At 38.8% G+C, this 16,037-nt stretch overlaps 1 protein-coding gene across 1 annotated transcript; it reads right to left on the reverse strand.

Moving 5' to 3' along the window:
* Positions 1 to 1,682: 1,682 nt before the first annotated feature.
* LOC148016091 (Ankyrin repeat family protein) lies at positions 1,683 to 15,351 on the reverse strand. The gene is made up of 6 exons (XM_087664458.1): positions 15,054 to 15,351; positions 2,808 to 2,899; positions 2,506 to 2,584; positions 2,340 to 2,437; positions 2,162 to 2,257; positions 1,683 to 2,082 (listed from the first exon to the last, which is right to left on the reverse strand). The coding sequence occupies exons 1-6, from the start codon at positions 15,193 to 15,195 to the stop codon at positions 2,011 to 2,013; spliced, it is 579 nt and encodes a 192-aa protein (XP_087520584.1). The 5' UTR covers positions 15,196 to 15,351; the 3' UTR covers positions 1,683 to 2,010.
* Positions 15,352 to 16,037: the final 686 nt, after the last annotated feature.

Consider the following 16,037-nt stretch of genomic DNA (forward strand, 5'->3'; position numbering starts at 1 on the left):
GTGCCAAGAAAGAAACCTCACTTTCTCTTCCACTTATCAAGCGAGCATTACAACCATGCTAGACATTGAATCGATTTCAACTACTAGAGATAAATTTGTTTGGCCTCAATACAAGGATTTCATTATTCTATCCTTGAGGAGAAATTCTTACAAACTCCCTCCTTGAGGACTTTCAATTCTAAAGGTTATCTCTAGGCTTTCTTTCATGCTATAACATTCAATGGCCACTGGAAGCAATCTTGTCTTCTCCAACATGAACTATAATTATCTATCAAAGTTCTAAAGGCCTTTATGATTGCATACTAAATCATTGTTGTTCCTTGAAACTTCAAGCCTCTACCAAGTTTAAGCATTTTGGGCCATATCCAATTTTTGAGAGGGGATGTGCATGTTTCTATGTATGAACCCCTATCACTAAGCCACTGGGAGATATAAGAAGCTTTACATGGGGATAGGAGGGCCTAGCCCCATCTTGGACATTCTAGCCCTTGTCCTTGATAAGCAATTTCCCTCCCATCAATGTCCTCATCATTAATACTGTAATCTTATAACTCATCTGTAGAAATCAGGTCATTGCCATCATATCTAGACCTCAAGCCTTTCATCATTCTTGTTTCCATCAAGCACATTCAAATCAGGACCTTTTCACCCATCCTAATCTGTGTAAATCGCCTATATATTCTAAAGATGCAAATGTACCCACAAACTTCCTCTAGTTTTTCTCCAGCTACTCCACCTAGCTCAACATTCAATACTGATTACTATCAGCTACATGCACTCTGCTGAATAATAGTTTTGTAATAGAAAACACGCTGGGCTAACCACTGATTCATTTCAGCAATAAATTGTTTGTTAATTTGGCTTCAAAGTTTGAAAAGGTATTTATCTGCAGGCTTCCCTTGAGTTTATTCACAATCAAGGCATTGAATGAAAGCAGATATAAAGATTCGGCAATCTTAAAAAATGATTTATGAAAAACCTTGTTCCGAGCTGGACAATTGCTCTGTTCATTTTGGGCTTGGGAAAGAGCATAATCCTGAGGACTGCTGCTGATAGGGATGAACCAGAGGCTCAAATACAGTGCAGGAATCCAGTAGTCCACAGTTTTCAACCCTTGGTTGATATTAGAAGACCCTGCGAGCGGTATTTGCAGTTGCAAGCAACTTATAAGTAGTCATAAGTCAGTAGTCTTTTTGTATACGCTTCAAGCTTTTCCTTTAACACAACAAATTCACCCCAGATTCTCTGTATTTTTGCTAGTTATGATAGCTACCCAATGAGATAACTCTGCTCTTTTATCATTACTTATAGCATGAACCACATAACTCATTCATAGGGCTGGATAAACCGCATCCAGTTTCCAGAAATATGAAATACTTCAGTGTGTTTGATGCTGATGAAAATCTTTCATCCTCCAGAATTATCATTGCCTATTCTTTGGATCCTAATGTTTGTTAACAAATGGGAGTAGCTCCTAGCTTTCAGTAAGCATCACTATAAGATGCCCAAGTTCTCATATGGGGCAGCATGCTGATGTTTCTGCAAGATACTACAATCAGAATGCCTCTTTTTTAGGGTAATTCTCTGTAATTTATATCTCAGCTGGTTATGAGAACCGCCCAATGAAACGATGACTCCATTCTTTACAGCATATATCTCAGCTGGTTATGAGAACCACCCAATGAAATGGCAACTCCTTTATTCTTTATAGCATATAGCACAAAACTCATCTAACGGCTGAATCAAACCGCATCCAGTTTCCAGAAACATGAAATATTTTAGCATATTTGTTGCCGATGAAAATCTTTCATCCTCCAGAATAACCCCCGCCTACTTTTTAGATCCTAATGTACATTAACAAATGGGAGTAGCTGCTGAGCTGCTAGCTTTCAGTAAATATCACTATAAGATGCCCATAGATGCATATGGGGCAGCATGCTGATGTTGCTGCAAGATACTACAGTCAGAAGCCTCTCTTCAGTTAAAACATATACTATCTGAAACCTATAATCAAGCTTGGCACACTGCTGCCTCCAAAATCTTGCGCACATTACTATCATCATCAGCTAGCTCTGCTGCAGTCTGCACAACCAAATGTTAGTCACATGAGATGCATCCTTTAAGCTGATCAATGAGTGAAAGCACAGAATATCGCACACACCTTTCCCTGTACATTAGTAGGCCTTGGTGAAGCTCCGTAGCTAAGGAGCATCTGCACAACACTGTCATGCTGACCACGGGCTGCATGGTGCAAGGGCTGAAACATATGAAGCCTGTTATTAGGATGTGCTACTGCAATAACAAAAAGTTGAATTACCAGAACAAGTAGAGTGACTTACAGTGTCCCCATCAATATCAATTGTCTCCAAAAGAGCTTTAAGCTGCTGTTCATCACTTTGAGCCGTGGTTAGAAGAATTTTCACAATTTCAATGTATCCTGGAGTCAGAGGACCTTCAGAATCCATACTTTTCTAGCTTAACAAAATCAAAGTCAGTGCATTGTACCTCCTGCACATGCATCGTGCAAAGGTATGGCTCCATCCTCATCTTTCACATTTAAGGATGCTCCAGCTCCAAGGAGAATCTGTGACATCAGCAGCCACCAATAAACCTTGTGTGCAATGAACAATCGAGAGAATGCAAATGTTGCATCATTCCATCTTCACGATAACAAACTTGCATGCAGAGAATATGGACAAGCATAACCAGATGTTCACCACCGACAAAAGTATTCAGCCTACAGTCAACAGCAGGTTTGGCTTCCTCCAAATACACCATAGCATGAATTTTAAGTCAAGAAGATGTACCTGAACGCAGCTCAAATGACCATAAAGGCAGGCCAAATGTAGGGCAGTATCTCCATCTTCACCAGCATCATTTATACTTCCAGTTAGATTGGCTGTTATGTAAATAAAAGGAATCATTAATAGAACTGATGATGATGATCGGTCATGAAAAACAATTGACTTTGAGCTGACTAAGAGCTTTACCTAATACCAGCAACAAGGCAAACAGTAAAATATTCAGATCCAAATACTGTAAACCAACCAAGCCTAAGTTGTGACTTTTCTCAATGACTTTGTGCGTACCAAAAGCATGGAGAAGAAGTACAAGTAGAGGATAGACTACAGCACTATCATGACCATACATTTTTGTACAGAAGGACACAGCAAAAGAATGTACAAGCTACACCAGAAGAAGTTACTAACATTCATCTTCCTATGGGCTAGACTATAGCACTATTACCACAACACATTTTTGCACAAAAGGGAAGATAGCAAAAGAATGTACAACACAAACTGGAAGAAGTTACTAACACCCACCTTTCAATGGACTGATATAGAAAAAAGAGAGAAGGTACTAGAGAAAGTTTCCAAACAGTGTTATATGGAAGACTTGGCCTGAAGTACATGAATACACCACCAATATCCTGGGAACCTAACTTTACTTAGGCTGTCGCTCACCCCCAAACACATACACCAGCACCTTTCTGGCTGTATCTTGAACCTTTCTCGCTGTTGTTTATAATAGAGCAAAAAAGGTCAGACCTACAGGCCTTGTCTCCTTCCTAGTCATACCAGTAACCAGTGCCAAACTGTCACTCCTATAGTGTGCAATAGGTTCATTGGGTTTTTAGCTTCAGAGAGTATTTGAAATGATAGACTTGTTATCATTCAAACTTCATCCCTTGCTTTTCAGCTCTCACAACTTGGCTGCAACAAAAATTGCAGGTTTTGGGATTGATTTTCTTCATTTCCAGCTATGGAGAATGCTTGGACTGCAGCCATATCAGTGTTAGACAGCATCGAAGAGGATGACTCAGCAAAAGAGTCCAACCTGCTGCTTCTTCCTCGAAGCCACTAACTCTTTTCAATCCTTCTCCAAGTGTCCTTCTTACCATAGTGGTAACACTGGGCCTTCGACTTCTTCTGCCCACCATCCCTCTCCGAGCCTGCAAGAACCTCACCAAAACCTATATAATGAGATAGAAGCCTATGCTGTAGACGCAAAGATGCCTTCATGCTCAAGCAACATGGAGGACATATAGGTAAAGCTCAAAGGTATTGAGGATATCACCTTAAAGCATTAACCACTCCATCAATCTCAAGGGGAAGCTTGTAGAGTACGGTCCCCACAAGATGTGCCTCTAAAAGGGGCATGTGTCAAAGTTGGTCCTATACCTATGTAATACGGAACAAAAATGACTGAATAATGTCCTTAGTCTCAAAAGGCATCTACTAGAGCTGTCCATAAAGTGTCATTGCATGCATGGTGGAAGGTGCCTCATACAACGTTTGAAGCTTCGACCATACTTCTAGAGATGTCTTGCAAGAGGTAACCACTGGTAGAACTTTAGAAATACATCAAAGAAAAGCAAAATAGGCACACACATCATCCGTATACCATATAAGCATAGCTTTCTCATGATTGTCCTCATCAAAATCTTCCAAAACTAGAAAAGGACGGTGAGGACATGGAATAGCTCCACAACAATGTACCATAACTGCTTCTGCATGAACTAGGCTTTCATAACAACACTCCAAGTTATACTTATCATCAATAGAAGTGTGGAGCCATTTGAAGAGGATAGAAAAAGAAGATAGAGGATAGAAGGTGGACAAAGAGGGAAGGCAGCCAAACCAACAACTAAGACTGCACAAAAGGAGAGTTCACACGCAATGAAAACCAAAATCTGATCAAAAGAGTGCGGTGATTGCTGCAAGAAGAGAAAAATACAGCCCAAAATTGCCAGAAACTGCAAAAATGACTTGTACACACAGTTGCCCAGCTAGCAACCAAGGTCAAAAAACCAAAATGCCGGCTGAATTGAGCAATAAATGCAGCAAACTAACAATTACAGGGCTGACAGCTGTCACAGCCTGAAAACGCAAATTCCTGGGCAGTAAATGCAGGCTGCTGTAGACAACAGACAGGTTGGAAGCAATCAACAACAAGCCACCTGATAAAAAGGCGTCTTACAGACCTGTAATCAGCAAAAAAACATCAGCAGGAACATATATCCGGCAATCTGATACCATATGAGAAGTGGATACAGGAATGGAAGTGAATACGTATGCTGAAATAGACTACTGAACACAAGACAAAGAGAAAAGAAGAACACTGCAACAGAAGAGAACTCAAACGAATGCTCGGGAAATGGAATCCATATACTAAGACATGAGACAGTACAGAACCAATATGAGTCATTGGTTGTGAAGGCATTGGCTCCGGCTCCTATCTCCAGCAAGAACTTATGGATGACAAATGAATGCACAACTAAGGAGAAGGAGCACAAAATATATAGCACATAAATGTGCCATAAATGACAGCTAATTATTCTGGCCAACTAACATTAAAAATGCCCTAAAGCGCCACAAGTAATGCACAATAAAATGCCTAAAATATCTAAGATTTTGTCTAGCCCAATCTAGCATGCACAAGCTCATATATAAGCTGACATATATGCTAACAAAGATTTTATTAGCCACTAATGTCAATGGTGACATTAGAAACTAGGTATTAATTGAAATGAATGTTAGTTCAATAAATGCTCAAGTTTGCTTGGATAACAAATTGCCCTAGCCAATTTAATTATTACCTAAAAAAGTTTTTTTTTAGCAAGAATTAAGAATTGAATTAATTTTTTAAATAAAATATTTTCAAAATTAATTTAACCGACCTAAAAACTATTGTAAAATGCAATTAGAAAGCTTCCACTTGGCAAAAGGCATCAATATCATCATTCTCATCAATTTAAGAAGCCACTGGAGCTATAGAGGTGGAAGCAACTAAACATCGAAGTCGAGCTTCTCTCGCTCTAGAGGACACACAACCAAACCGTGTCTGATGTGCAAGTGCAAACATCTCATATAGCATCTTGTAGATATCTATCTCTTTCTCTAGAAAGATAAGAATATCCTTCATCTTCTCTATATCAATCTTATCCACATTCACCTACTTCGGCTAGAGTGTGTAAGCTGAATTCTCAATCAAACACAAGTTACCTTTATCCTTACCTATAGTCTACGTCACATGGGTCCCTAACTCTACTTTCTTAGCTACATTGGAAACTTGAGATCTCTCTATTTACAATCCATAGATAATAACATCTACGGCTGCATATATGCTTCAATTTCTCTCACCAAGACTACTAATACAATCCTCTCAGAGAATACGAATAGTCACCCTTTTCTACTAAATTCCAATAAGATTAGAATTTAGGATTCAATAAGTATTAGCTAAATTCAAGCCCTAAAACAAAGAACAAAAAAAATTTCACCTACTTATTTATGTTCATTGTTTACTTAGCAAAGTCTGAGCACAATTTCATACCTCTCCCACCAAAACACAGGTTGGAGCTATGTCTTGGCACAACTCTGCAATGGGGCATACGAGTAAGAGAGAATGATTACCCAAACTTAAGAAGATCATTCTTAAGACGTGTAACAATGAAAACATCTCCATCAACCCACTTATTAGAGTAAATTTGCAACCCCTCTTCGAGCTCCTCACTTCCATATTAATCCCTACTATACGAAAGGAGTACAAGCAATGTGCAACAATATGAATTGGTCCGTAAAACCAATCCCATCTTTTGTTCCATACTACATGAATGTCATGCCCTCTAGCATTTATGAAAGTTAACCCACATTGATATAAATTATGTTAGATCACAGATATGATTAAAATTTAAAAAGAAAAATTAAAATAAATTCTTATTAATACAGTTAGTTCTCTTGAGAGAAAAAATGGTTTCTATCCACCGCCTCTCCAATCCTATCCATATACTCGTACAAGAGGCCTAGAGTGCTGCCCTCCATGTCAATGATCCTCAATACTATGTAAATGGAAGTCAAAGATTTCACCAATGTATCTACATTATCCCAATAAGTCTCATCCATAACATTTCTAATAAATATCAAAGCCTTTGGCTAATGCCTCTCATCCCATGCAGCCTACTCCTTAGAGACAACCGCCCTCATGATGCCTTAAGGAACTCTAACAAACCTCTCCACAACAATGAACATATAAGCAATGTGAGCGGTCGATGGCTTCAAAAATCTAAATTATTGTTTATCCCAAATATACCATGCACTCTAAGTCTCTTTGTAATGAATTTTACCATGTTTCTACCTCTTTTAAAGATATCATCTCTCCATCTAATCTTTTCTCAATCCTCCATAAGTAGATCTCGACAATCTGATACACATGTAGTCCACATAATCTTAGAAAACTCTGTCTAACAAAGCACCCATAGCTACACAATCACTATCTTTGTCAATGATAGCCTACACAACATTTTCTGCACCAATCTCCAAAATAGCAACCTTGATATAAGCACCAGGAAAAAAGTAAAAATCACAATACTTTAAACTTAACTAACTTGATCAATTATAACCATGAAAATTAGAAGATAGAGGGAGAGAGAGAAAAAAGAGAGTCAAAATCATGTTGAGAGAGAAACCGGCCCCTTCCCCTTGACACGAATTTATTGAAACAAACCACTGACACTAAGTATCTAAACCATATACAAAAGGGTTGATTTGCTACAATTGTGAAAATTAGGGTTTAGAAACCTAATTTCTGCATACTCCGAGCAACAAGCTGATTTTCTTCTTTAGTGCTTGAACTAAATCAAGGTAAGTAGAAAGTGTTTTTTGGATAAGAGATAGAGAGAAATAGAGTACAAAGCATATGGCTGAAATTTCAACATGAGAGTTTATTGGAAATAAAGAGAGAGACCTCCAATACATACGTGGGTCTTGGAGCTCAAAAGTGAAAAGTAGAGGCTACAAATGACGAGTGTTTGTTAAAAATGACAAGTATAGCAAGTCAGAACACTTGTTTCTTCAAAATGGCACATGTCTTATTCTAGATGCCACATATCACTTTTCTAGAGAAAAAAGCTTTTAAACCTTCTACTCTAAAAATCTCTCAAATAGTTAAGAATTTGAAATAACTGTTGAAGTTAAAATTGTTCTTTATGTAATTGCAAAGCCTTTGATACAAACAAAATTTTCATTTAAGCAACTTCCAAAAATAGTAGCCTCCTTATAAAAGAGCTAGTTACTCTGTTCCAAGAAAACATAAAAAATGAACAAGAAGCATGAATAAGCCATGATCAAAGCAACCATAGTTGTGATCTCTGATTTCATAGAAAAAAGAAATGCAACAAGTAACAAGACACACGCCCCTTGCAATGGTGGTGCAAGGTACACACCCCTTACAATGGTGGAAGGTCCAATAGAAAAAGTCCTCAATGAGATGATTTGATTAATAGCAAAAAGATAATGGCCATGTTATTCCCACAACTTTATATATACCCCCCCTCCCCCCTCTCTAGTACTAAGTCAAGCCACCCTAGCTAAAGAAGCTTTGTCCTCAAAGCTTGCAATGAAATTTACAAAGGACTTACAAAGAGCTTATGAAAGGTAGATCCCAACAAATAAAAAAATCCATGGGTCGATGAAGAGCCCATATGAAACAAAATGTTAAAGAAAGTAAAATAATTACAATTGCTAAAATTGTCCAAGTAAAATAACCAGTTTAAAAATGCCCATAACTTGGTATAGACATGTCCAAATCCAATAAATGATGTCATGAGAAAATAAACACCAAACAGAAATTACTCCATCTATAGAAGTCCTAGTTTGATCAAGTTAAGCCAATTAATTTCACTATAGAAATTTAATACAATAAGCTGTCTTGTTTATAGATTCATTATTCTTCATGCAAAAGCCACTGAAAAGAGTCAAGATAGAAGGATGGTTGCTAAGTAGGCTGTTCAAGAGGCAAACCCCGCCATTTAATAGGATATTCCAGCAATGTTCAATTCCTCAAAACTCTCTCTCTCTCTTACCAATGACTTTTTCTGGCTCATAAATGATAAGATCATCCTTATCCATTGGAGGTAACTCTTCCAAAATTGTAATGGCTTTAGACCTACATACTTCTTTAATTCAGAGACATAAAAGACATCATAAATGCGCATAGAAAAAGGTAATTCAAACTTATAAGCAAGTTCTCCCACTCACTTGAGGATTCGGTAAGAACCATAAAACCGATAGAGCTTATTTTTGCATTCCTTCAAAGAAGTATATTTAGACTTGGAAACTTTGTGAAAAACCTAATCCCCCTCATCAAACTCCAATGGCCTTTGTTTCTCATCAACATAAGCCTTCATGATATCTTGAGCTTTCCGAATATTTTCGTCGTATTGATTTATCAAAGCTTCCATATTCTCAAGTTCGGCCTTAGCTTGTGGATTAACGTCATCACGAAAAAGAGCGGAAGGAACTTGTACTTTGTAACCATAGATCACTTCAAAGGGTGATATGCCAATGCTTATATGATGAGTCTTGTCATAACAAAATTCATCCAAATGTAACCATTGGTCCCAAGAAGTTTGAGTATCTTAACCCTCAAACGAACAAGGTGGAAAATCCGGAAAATCTAAAGAAGAAGACAAGGCTAAGGCAAAAGTGAAATGGAAGACGAAGGTGCGTCAAAAAAGAATCCAGAAACACAAAAAGTGCAAAATAGTCCCAAATCAAGCAAAAAGACGCATAAGAAAAAGCACAAGTCGATACTTTTATAAAAGAACGCAAGGCGCACCGGGATTTATTTTAAGAACGTCGGGCTCTCACTTGTTCAAAAATTGTAAAAGGTAGATGGGCGGTGGAAAGAAAGCTAGGAAGATAAGAGGACAATGGGAAAAAGAGTCTAGGCCATGGCCGGCCATGTAAAAAAGGGGATAAGGGGATGACCACCCAAAAGGGATTTAGGGTTTTGTATATAAAGTTGAAAAGTGAATGAGAAGCTCATTCCTGTGTGGCCTGTGTGGCCAAAAGTAGCTCTCTTCTTCTTCTTCTTGTTCTTGCTTGGTTGAGCTTGTACTTAAGAGAGGGAGTGTGAGAGTGTGAGGGAATGAGTGTGTGAGGGTAAGGGACCATGGTGGAGAAGCTCTCCATCTTCTTCTTTCTTCTTCTCTTCTCTTCTTTTCTCTTCTCTTGCCTACGGCAATGGAGCTTGGAGCGTGGAGCTTGAGGATGGAGCTCGCTTTGAAGCTTGCACTTGAATCGTAGAGCTACCGAAGTACTCAAGAGAGGAGGCAACTCAATCGGGCATGGAGGTAAGCTCACTACACTCATAGAGATGAATAGCGCGTCAACTATGTGAGAGGTAGCCATTAGTGCTCAGCTTGGAAAGCTTGAACAATAAGCGGTCCGTGGATCTTGGCAATTGAGCTTGTACTCACCTCTACATTTTGACCAAAATTCTTTTGGGGACCAAAATTAGACTCAGCTTGGGACGCTTGAGCAATAAGCGATCTGTGGATCTAATTTTGGTCCCCATAAGAATTTTGGTCAAAATGTAGAGGTGAGCACAAGCTCAACCGCCAAGACCCATGGACCGCTTATTGTTCAAGCTTTCCAAGCCGAGCACTAATGGCTACCTCTCACATAGCCGACGCGCTATTCATCTCTACAAGTGTAGTGAGCTTACCTCCATGCCTGATTGAGTTGCCTCCTCTCTTGAGCACTTCGGTAGCTCCACGATCCAAGTGCAAGCTTCAAGCGAGCCCCATCCTCAAGCTCCACGCTCCAAGCTCCATTGCCACGGGCAAGAGAAGAGAAGATAAGATAAGATTAAAAAAAAGGAGAAGATGGAGAGCTTCTCCACCATGGTCCCTTAACCTCACACTCTCACACTCCCTCTCTCAAACACAAGCTCAACCAAGCAAGAACAAGAAGAAAAAGAAGAAGAGAGCCACTTTTGGCCACACACAGGAATGAGCTTTTCATTCACTTTTCAACTTTATATACAAAACCCTAAATCTCTTTTGGACGGTCATCCCCTTATCCCCTTCTTTACATGGCCGGCTGTAGCCTAGATTCTTTTTCCCATTGTCCTCCTATCTTCCTAGCTTCCTTTTCACCGCCCATCTACCTTTACAATTTGCACAGGTGAGAGCCCGGCGCTCTTAAAATAAATCTTGGTGCGCCTTGCGCTCTTTTACAAAAGTATTGACTTGTGCTTTTTCTTATACGTCTTTCTCCTTGATTTAGGACTATTTTACACTTCTTGTATTTTCGGATTCTTCTTTGGTACGCCTTCATCTTCCATTTCACTTTTACCTTAGCATTGTCTTCTTCTTTAGATTTTCCAAATTTTCCATCTTGTTCTTTTGAGGGTCAATAGAGTATCTTGACAAAAATGGCAAAGATAAGCTTTCAACCATTTATTAACGTGCTTCATTTGTCCATCTGTTTAGGGATAATAGGCCATGCTAGGAGTCAACTTAATGCCCATAGAAAAAAAAAAAACTTCTCCAAAAATTGTCCATAAATTTAGTATCACGGTCAGATACTATCTTTAGTGGCATTTCATGAAGCTTGAACACTCTCCGTGAACTGATCACTTATTTGGCTATAAATTGAACTTAAGTAAAAATAAAATGGATAAATTTTGTTAATCAATTAATAACGACATAAATGCTATTCCATCCATGCTTCGTTGTTCGCAATCTTGTAATAAAATCCATCCTAGTATTAGTCCATTTACCTTGAGGAATAAGTAATGACTAAAGTAATCTCCCAAATAGAAGCATGGAATCTTTATTTTATTAACATGACAGTGCCCTTCTAATAAAAACTCTTAAAGATAGTGTCAAATGTCTTAAACAGCCCATGGTAACCCGCCAAAGGTAAAGAATGCATTTCTTACAAACGATGCTTAAAATATATTTAACGCATCAAATAAATCAGACCTTTATACCATAATAATCCATTATGCCATGAAAGTTTGGATATTTTTCACCTCTTCCTTGCTAAAATGCTCTCATCACAGTGGCTGCATTTTCATCAAGCAAGTATTCTTCTTATATATCATAAATCCGCTCTTTGTACAAAGTAAATATAGACGAAAGTGAACATACCCATATTCTTGACAAAGCATCAGCCACAACATTATCTTTACCTGCCATGTAGGAGATATTAAAGTCATAGCTTTAAAGTGTAAGCAACCATCATCTTTGTTTAGGGAATAAAGTGAACCAAGATGGAAACTATTTCAACACTCTATAAACGCTTTGGACTATATGTTGTGAGCCACACTCCCTTTCAATATTTGTCATGGGTTGTGAGGAAGAGTACTTTGGTGATGATGTGAAAGAAGACATCTCAAAAGGCATCCTTGCATTCTAAAAGCCAAACTTTATACTTCACAATGATTCCCAAGAAACTTTCTCTTGGGGTATGGATTGGATGCTAGATATGGAAGGTTCTTGTGAAGAAGTAAGCACCAAAATTCCCAAGGTTCTTGTGAAGAGGTAAACACCAAAATTCCCACCTCCTTTAGCTCATGAGTTCCGTCATTAAGTTTTTAGATGCTCCAAGTTTCCCCTGGCATGCTCGTAACTAGTCAATTTGATCTCTTGACTAAAGCCATGTAGAAGGCTTAATGTGGCTAGGGATGATTATGCCTTTAAGTATTTAAAATCATCAATAGTTGGATCAATGGAGAGGGAGGATGGTGTTGATGTAAGATCATGCTACATGGCCACAATATGCTTGTAGACCACTATGTGCTCACTTAGATATTTCTTCTCAAGGAGAGCTCCTACCACTCCAAAGCCAATCAATAGAATAGATCCACCCTACCCTCTATCTTTTATGTGCTTCCTCTTTTTATGTTCTTAGTTGCATCTAGCAATGAGGTTCCATGAAGACAAGTGCTCACGATGAAACACAATGTTTGTGGGAGTAGAACAAGTCTTTCTAGTGTAAGGAAAAGGATCGTAAACATCACAAGCATCCACAACGGAGGCAACTGAAACATAAGTCGGATGAATGGGTCAACACATAGGTATAAGAGTGACTCAATGTTGCATTCTGGTAACAATCGGAATAGTGTAATAGAAAGTTTTAAGTCCACAAGTGCAAGATCCATAGTTGTGGCATCATTATGGGATAGGTTGAAACCAAGAGACGTGACAAATGGAGAGCATTCATCAAGAGCTTCAATCCAAGATATGTCTTCAAAAAGGCACCCATCGAGGTAGGAAAATAGTGACAAGTCAATGACATCAAATTGGAGGTGTTGAAACTTGAGGCATGGCTTTTCTTTGACAAAGATTGCCCTCAAGATGGATTTTTTGGGTGGCAACCAACTTTGCTCACAAGGCTTATAATGTTTGCAAGAACATAGATGCATAATTTGCATCTCTTTGCACGCAAACAACTAGTGGATAATTGCTATTCAAAGGGTGTGCTTAGCCCTAGAGGGGAAGATGACTAGGATTTGATTGTGCTAGCCATGGAGGAGTGTGAGCAAGAGGACCAAAGCCTTGGAGGCAAAATTCTCTCCTCCACAAATGCAAGCGTATATTTAGAGTAGAGCTCAATAAGATACTTAGATGGCTTGCGTCGATTCATGCTTGGGCTCTTTGAGCCATACTTTCACAAATCTCTATTAACTATTGTAATAAGGATTCGAGAGTCTCTTCCACCTTTTCGAGGTTCTCTCATCTTTTGTTGAGCTGTGCAAATTAGGACCTGGTATCTAACACAATGTCATAGATGAGTTGGGAGATGAGTATTGCTATCATGGACTTTTGCAAGAGCCTAGCAGCCCTTGAGGCTTGAGGTGTTCTACAGATGCAACTTGCAACTTCAACTTCCTATTTATCATCATTTATTTTGACTTGATATTTGTATCTACTGGTGGCATTGCCACTTAGGCCTTGGCTCTTTCATGATATGTACTCCTTCAAACATTTATGGCTCTTGAGCCTTTACACATTTTAGTAGTATATGCTCATTTTGCATCAGCAATTGATCTTAATAATGATGCACCATTCATTTTGCTTTTTCATAATGCAATGTGATGTTTAGATTGAGCTTTTAGGATGCCTTTTGACTACTTTTGAAGTTGTTCATTTCAAATTTATAAAAACTTCCTATATTCACCTATTTTATAATGTCTCATTCCCTCCCTACTTCTAGAATGAGGCCTTCTCGTTCTCGTTCCCTATTTTCCATTTCTCATTCCCCTTCTTGGTAAATATGCTTCTTTTGCATGATCATCTATAGGGATGCTTGGACAATGCATAAGTCAAGATTGTTGAATGAAATTTGATTGCTTCTAAAGTATTGTTATACCAAGTTTTTGGCCAATACTAGTTGTTTTATTTGTGATAATAAAACTTTAATATTTTATGATGGAAGAGCATTTAGAACTTCAAGTACAAAAAATGTGCCCAGTTTCCACATTTGATATCAAACCATGTAATAAAGCTACAAAAAGTAAAAATTTTCAAATGCTGAAGGAAAAAGCTCAAAAACTCAATACACCAAAACTTGACTCAAAAACACGAGTTAGTGTCTGAAGAGAAGTTGTCACCTATGTCACAATTATTTAGAAAAAGAAGAGGTTTTAACGAGGCAATCAATCCTAGAACTAGAATAATTCTATCACAAAATGACAACATTTGAAGCAGCCATTACTTGTTAAAGAAGATTACATAAACTAGGTCTTGAAATGAGGAAAATTTTGACAATTTTAGCATGAACACCCTATCAAAATCTTGACCCATGCAAAATTTTGACATATTCAAAAGACTTAAACCACATGCTGATCTGCAGTGACAGAAGAATCTGCAAGATTGCTGTGAATCATGACTACACCCTAATTCAAAATACATATGATCATCTATGAAGGTGACACCGCTCATGTCTAGATTTTGATTTTTCTCTTTAGCACAGGAAGCCTAGGTCAAATTTGAGGCTCTCTGTGTGAAGCTTCTCGCAGCCCTTGCTTGACACGTCCATAATCACTGAGAATAACAGCTCCATGTCTTTGTACCAGTAATAACAAGATCCGCCAACACCTTTCATATGATTGGATCACACTGACAAGATACTCCAACATCTTTTTTGCATGATTGCGGGCACCGAGGATGACCTTGGCACGCATAAGCCGACTCCAAGACTCACACACGAGTAGAGAAAACCAGGGTATGAGATAGAAATGGTGGACCAGAAGCGGCTTACCAAGGGCCTGTTGAAGAACATCAGCGTCACCAGCCTCAGCTGCTATCAGGAGGTTGATGAGATCAGGAGGAAAATCGTCCGCCTCTTCTTCTTCCTCCTCTACGAAACCATCTTCCAGGTCCATCTCGACAGGGACAGCCATGGCCGGAGGTAATGTTGTTGCGTGGCTCCTCAGTTCATTCCCGTGGACGCATACTGCCTACGGCGGCACCACGCAAAACAGACTAGTCTTTTGGTCACTTGAACGCATAGACTTCCGTTTCTTTAATTATACTGTCTCCACCCACACCCCCACCCAAACACGCCCTAATGAAATACCATCCATCATCTTCTATCCCTTCATTATCATCCACTCTAGAATGGAAGGGCCAATTTGCACTGGTGGGTTATTCCCTTCATTATCATCATATCTAGTGTGGAAGGGCCAATTGCAGAGCACGTGCCACTAATGACACATTCTTAACACTAGCCGAGGCTAGTTATCATACATTTTGATGTCAATCCTAACACCAAAGCACATGGGGAGTGCTTGGCTTATGGCCACATGCCTGGCTTATTTGAGCAAGGATGTGGATTCAAGGCCATGTTTTCCCTTTGGACCTCCCTTGTTGAATGAATCGCGAGTGTGTGTTGATATTTGGAGGGCTTATTTAGTTACACATGTCCCCATATTTGACCTTCGATCACAAGGTGCTCTTGTTCATCATGCAACCAAATATGTATTTTACCTTTTGCCCTTCATCTAGAGAACAAATTTGAAGCAAGATGACAACAGATTTTTCACCGTGTGTTGAGAGTAGCTTGCATCAACTTAAGTGCATAATTACTAGCCTCTTTACGTACACTATCACTCTACCATGGGTAAAGGGCCTTTAACTTAGTCCTTGCACAAGTCAAATCAACCTATGTGGAGGACATGCAATACCTTGCTATGGTCTCTTTGCACAATACTTCACTATTGCATAGACCCCACAACGAAGAGAG

This window comes from Lygodium microphyllum, chromosome 23, assembly GCF_053477565.2.
Source record: "Lygodium microphyllum isolate KBCC chromosome 23, Lygodium_microphyllum_v1.1.10, whole genome shotgun sequence".
NCBI classification, from domain to species: Eukaryota; Viridiplantae; Streptophyta; class Polypodiopsida; order Schizaeales; family Lygodiaceae; genus Lygodium; species Lygodium microphyllum.

Excerpts from the sequence above, each read along its gene's own strand:
- LOC148016091 (XM_087664458.1), bottom strand. The coding sequence starts at position 15,195 with ATGGCTGTCCCTGTCGAGATGGACCTGGAAGATGGTTTCGTAGAGGAG. Across the intron at positions 2,900-15,053 it reads TGTTCTTCAACAGGCCCTTG|CCAATCTAACTGGAAGTATA; the intron begins GTAAGCCGCTTC and ends TTTACATAACAG. Across the intron at positions 2,258-2,339 it reads TTGATATTGATGGGGACACT|CCCTTGCACCATGCAGCCCG; the intron begins GTAAGTCACTCT and ends CATATGTTTCAG.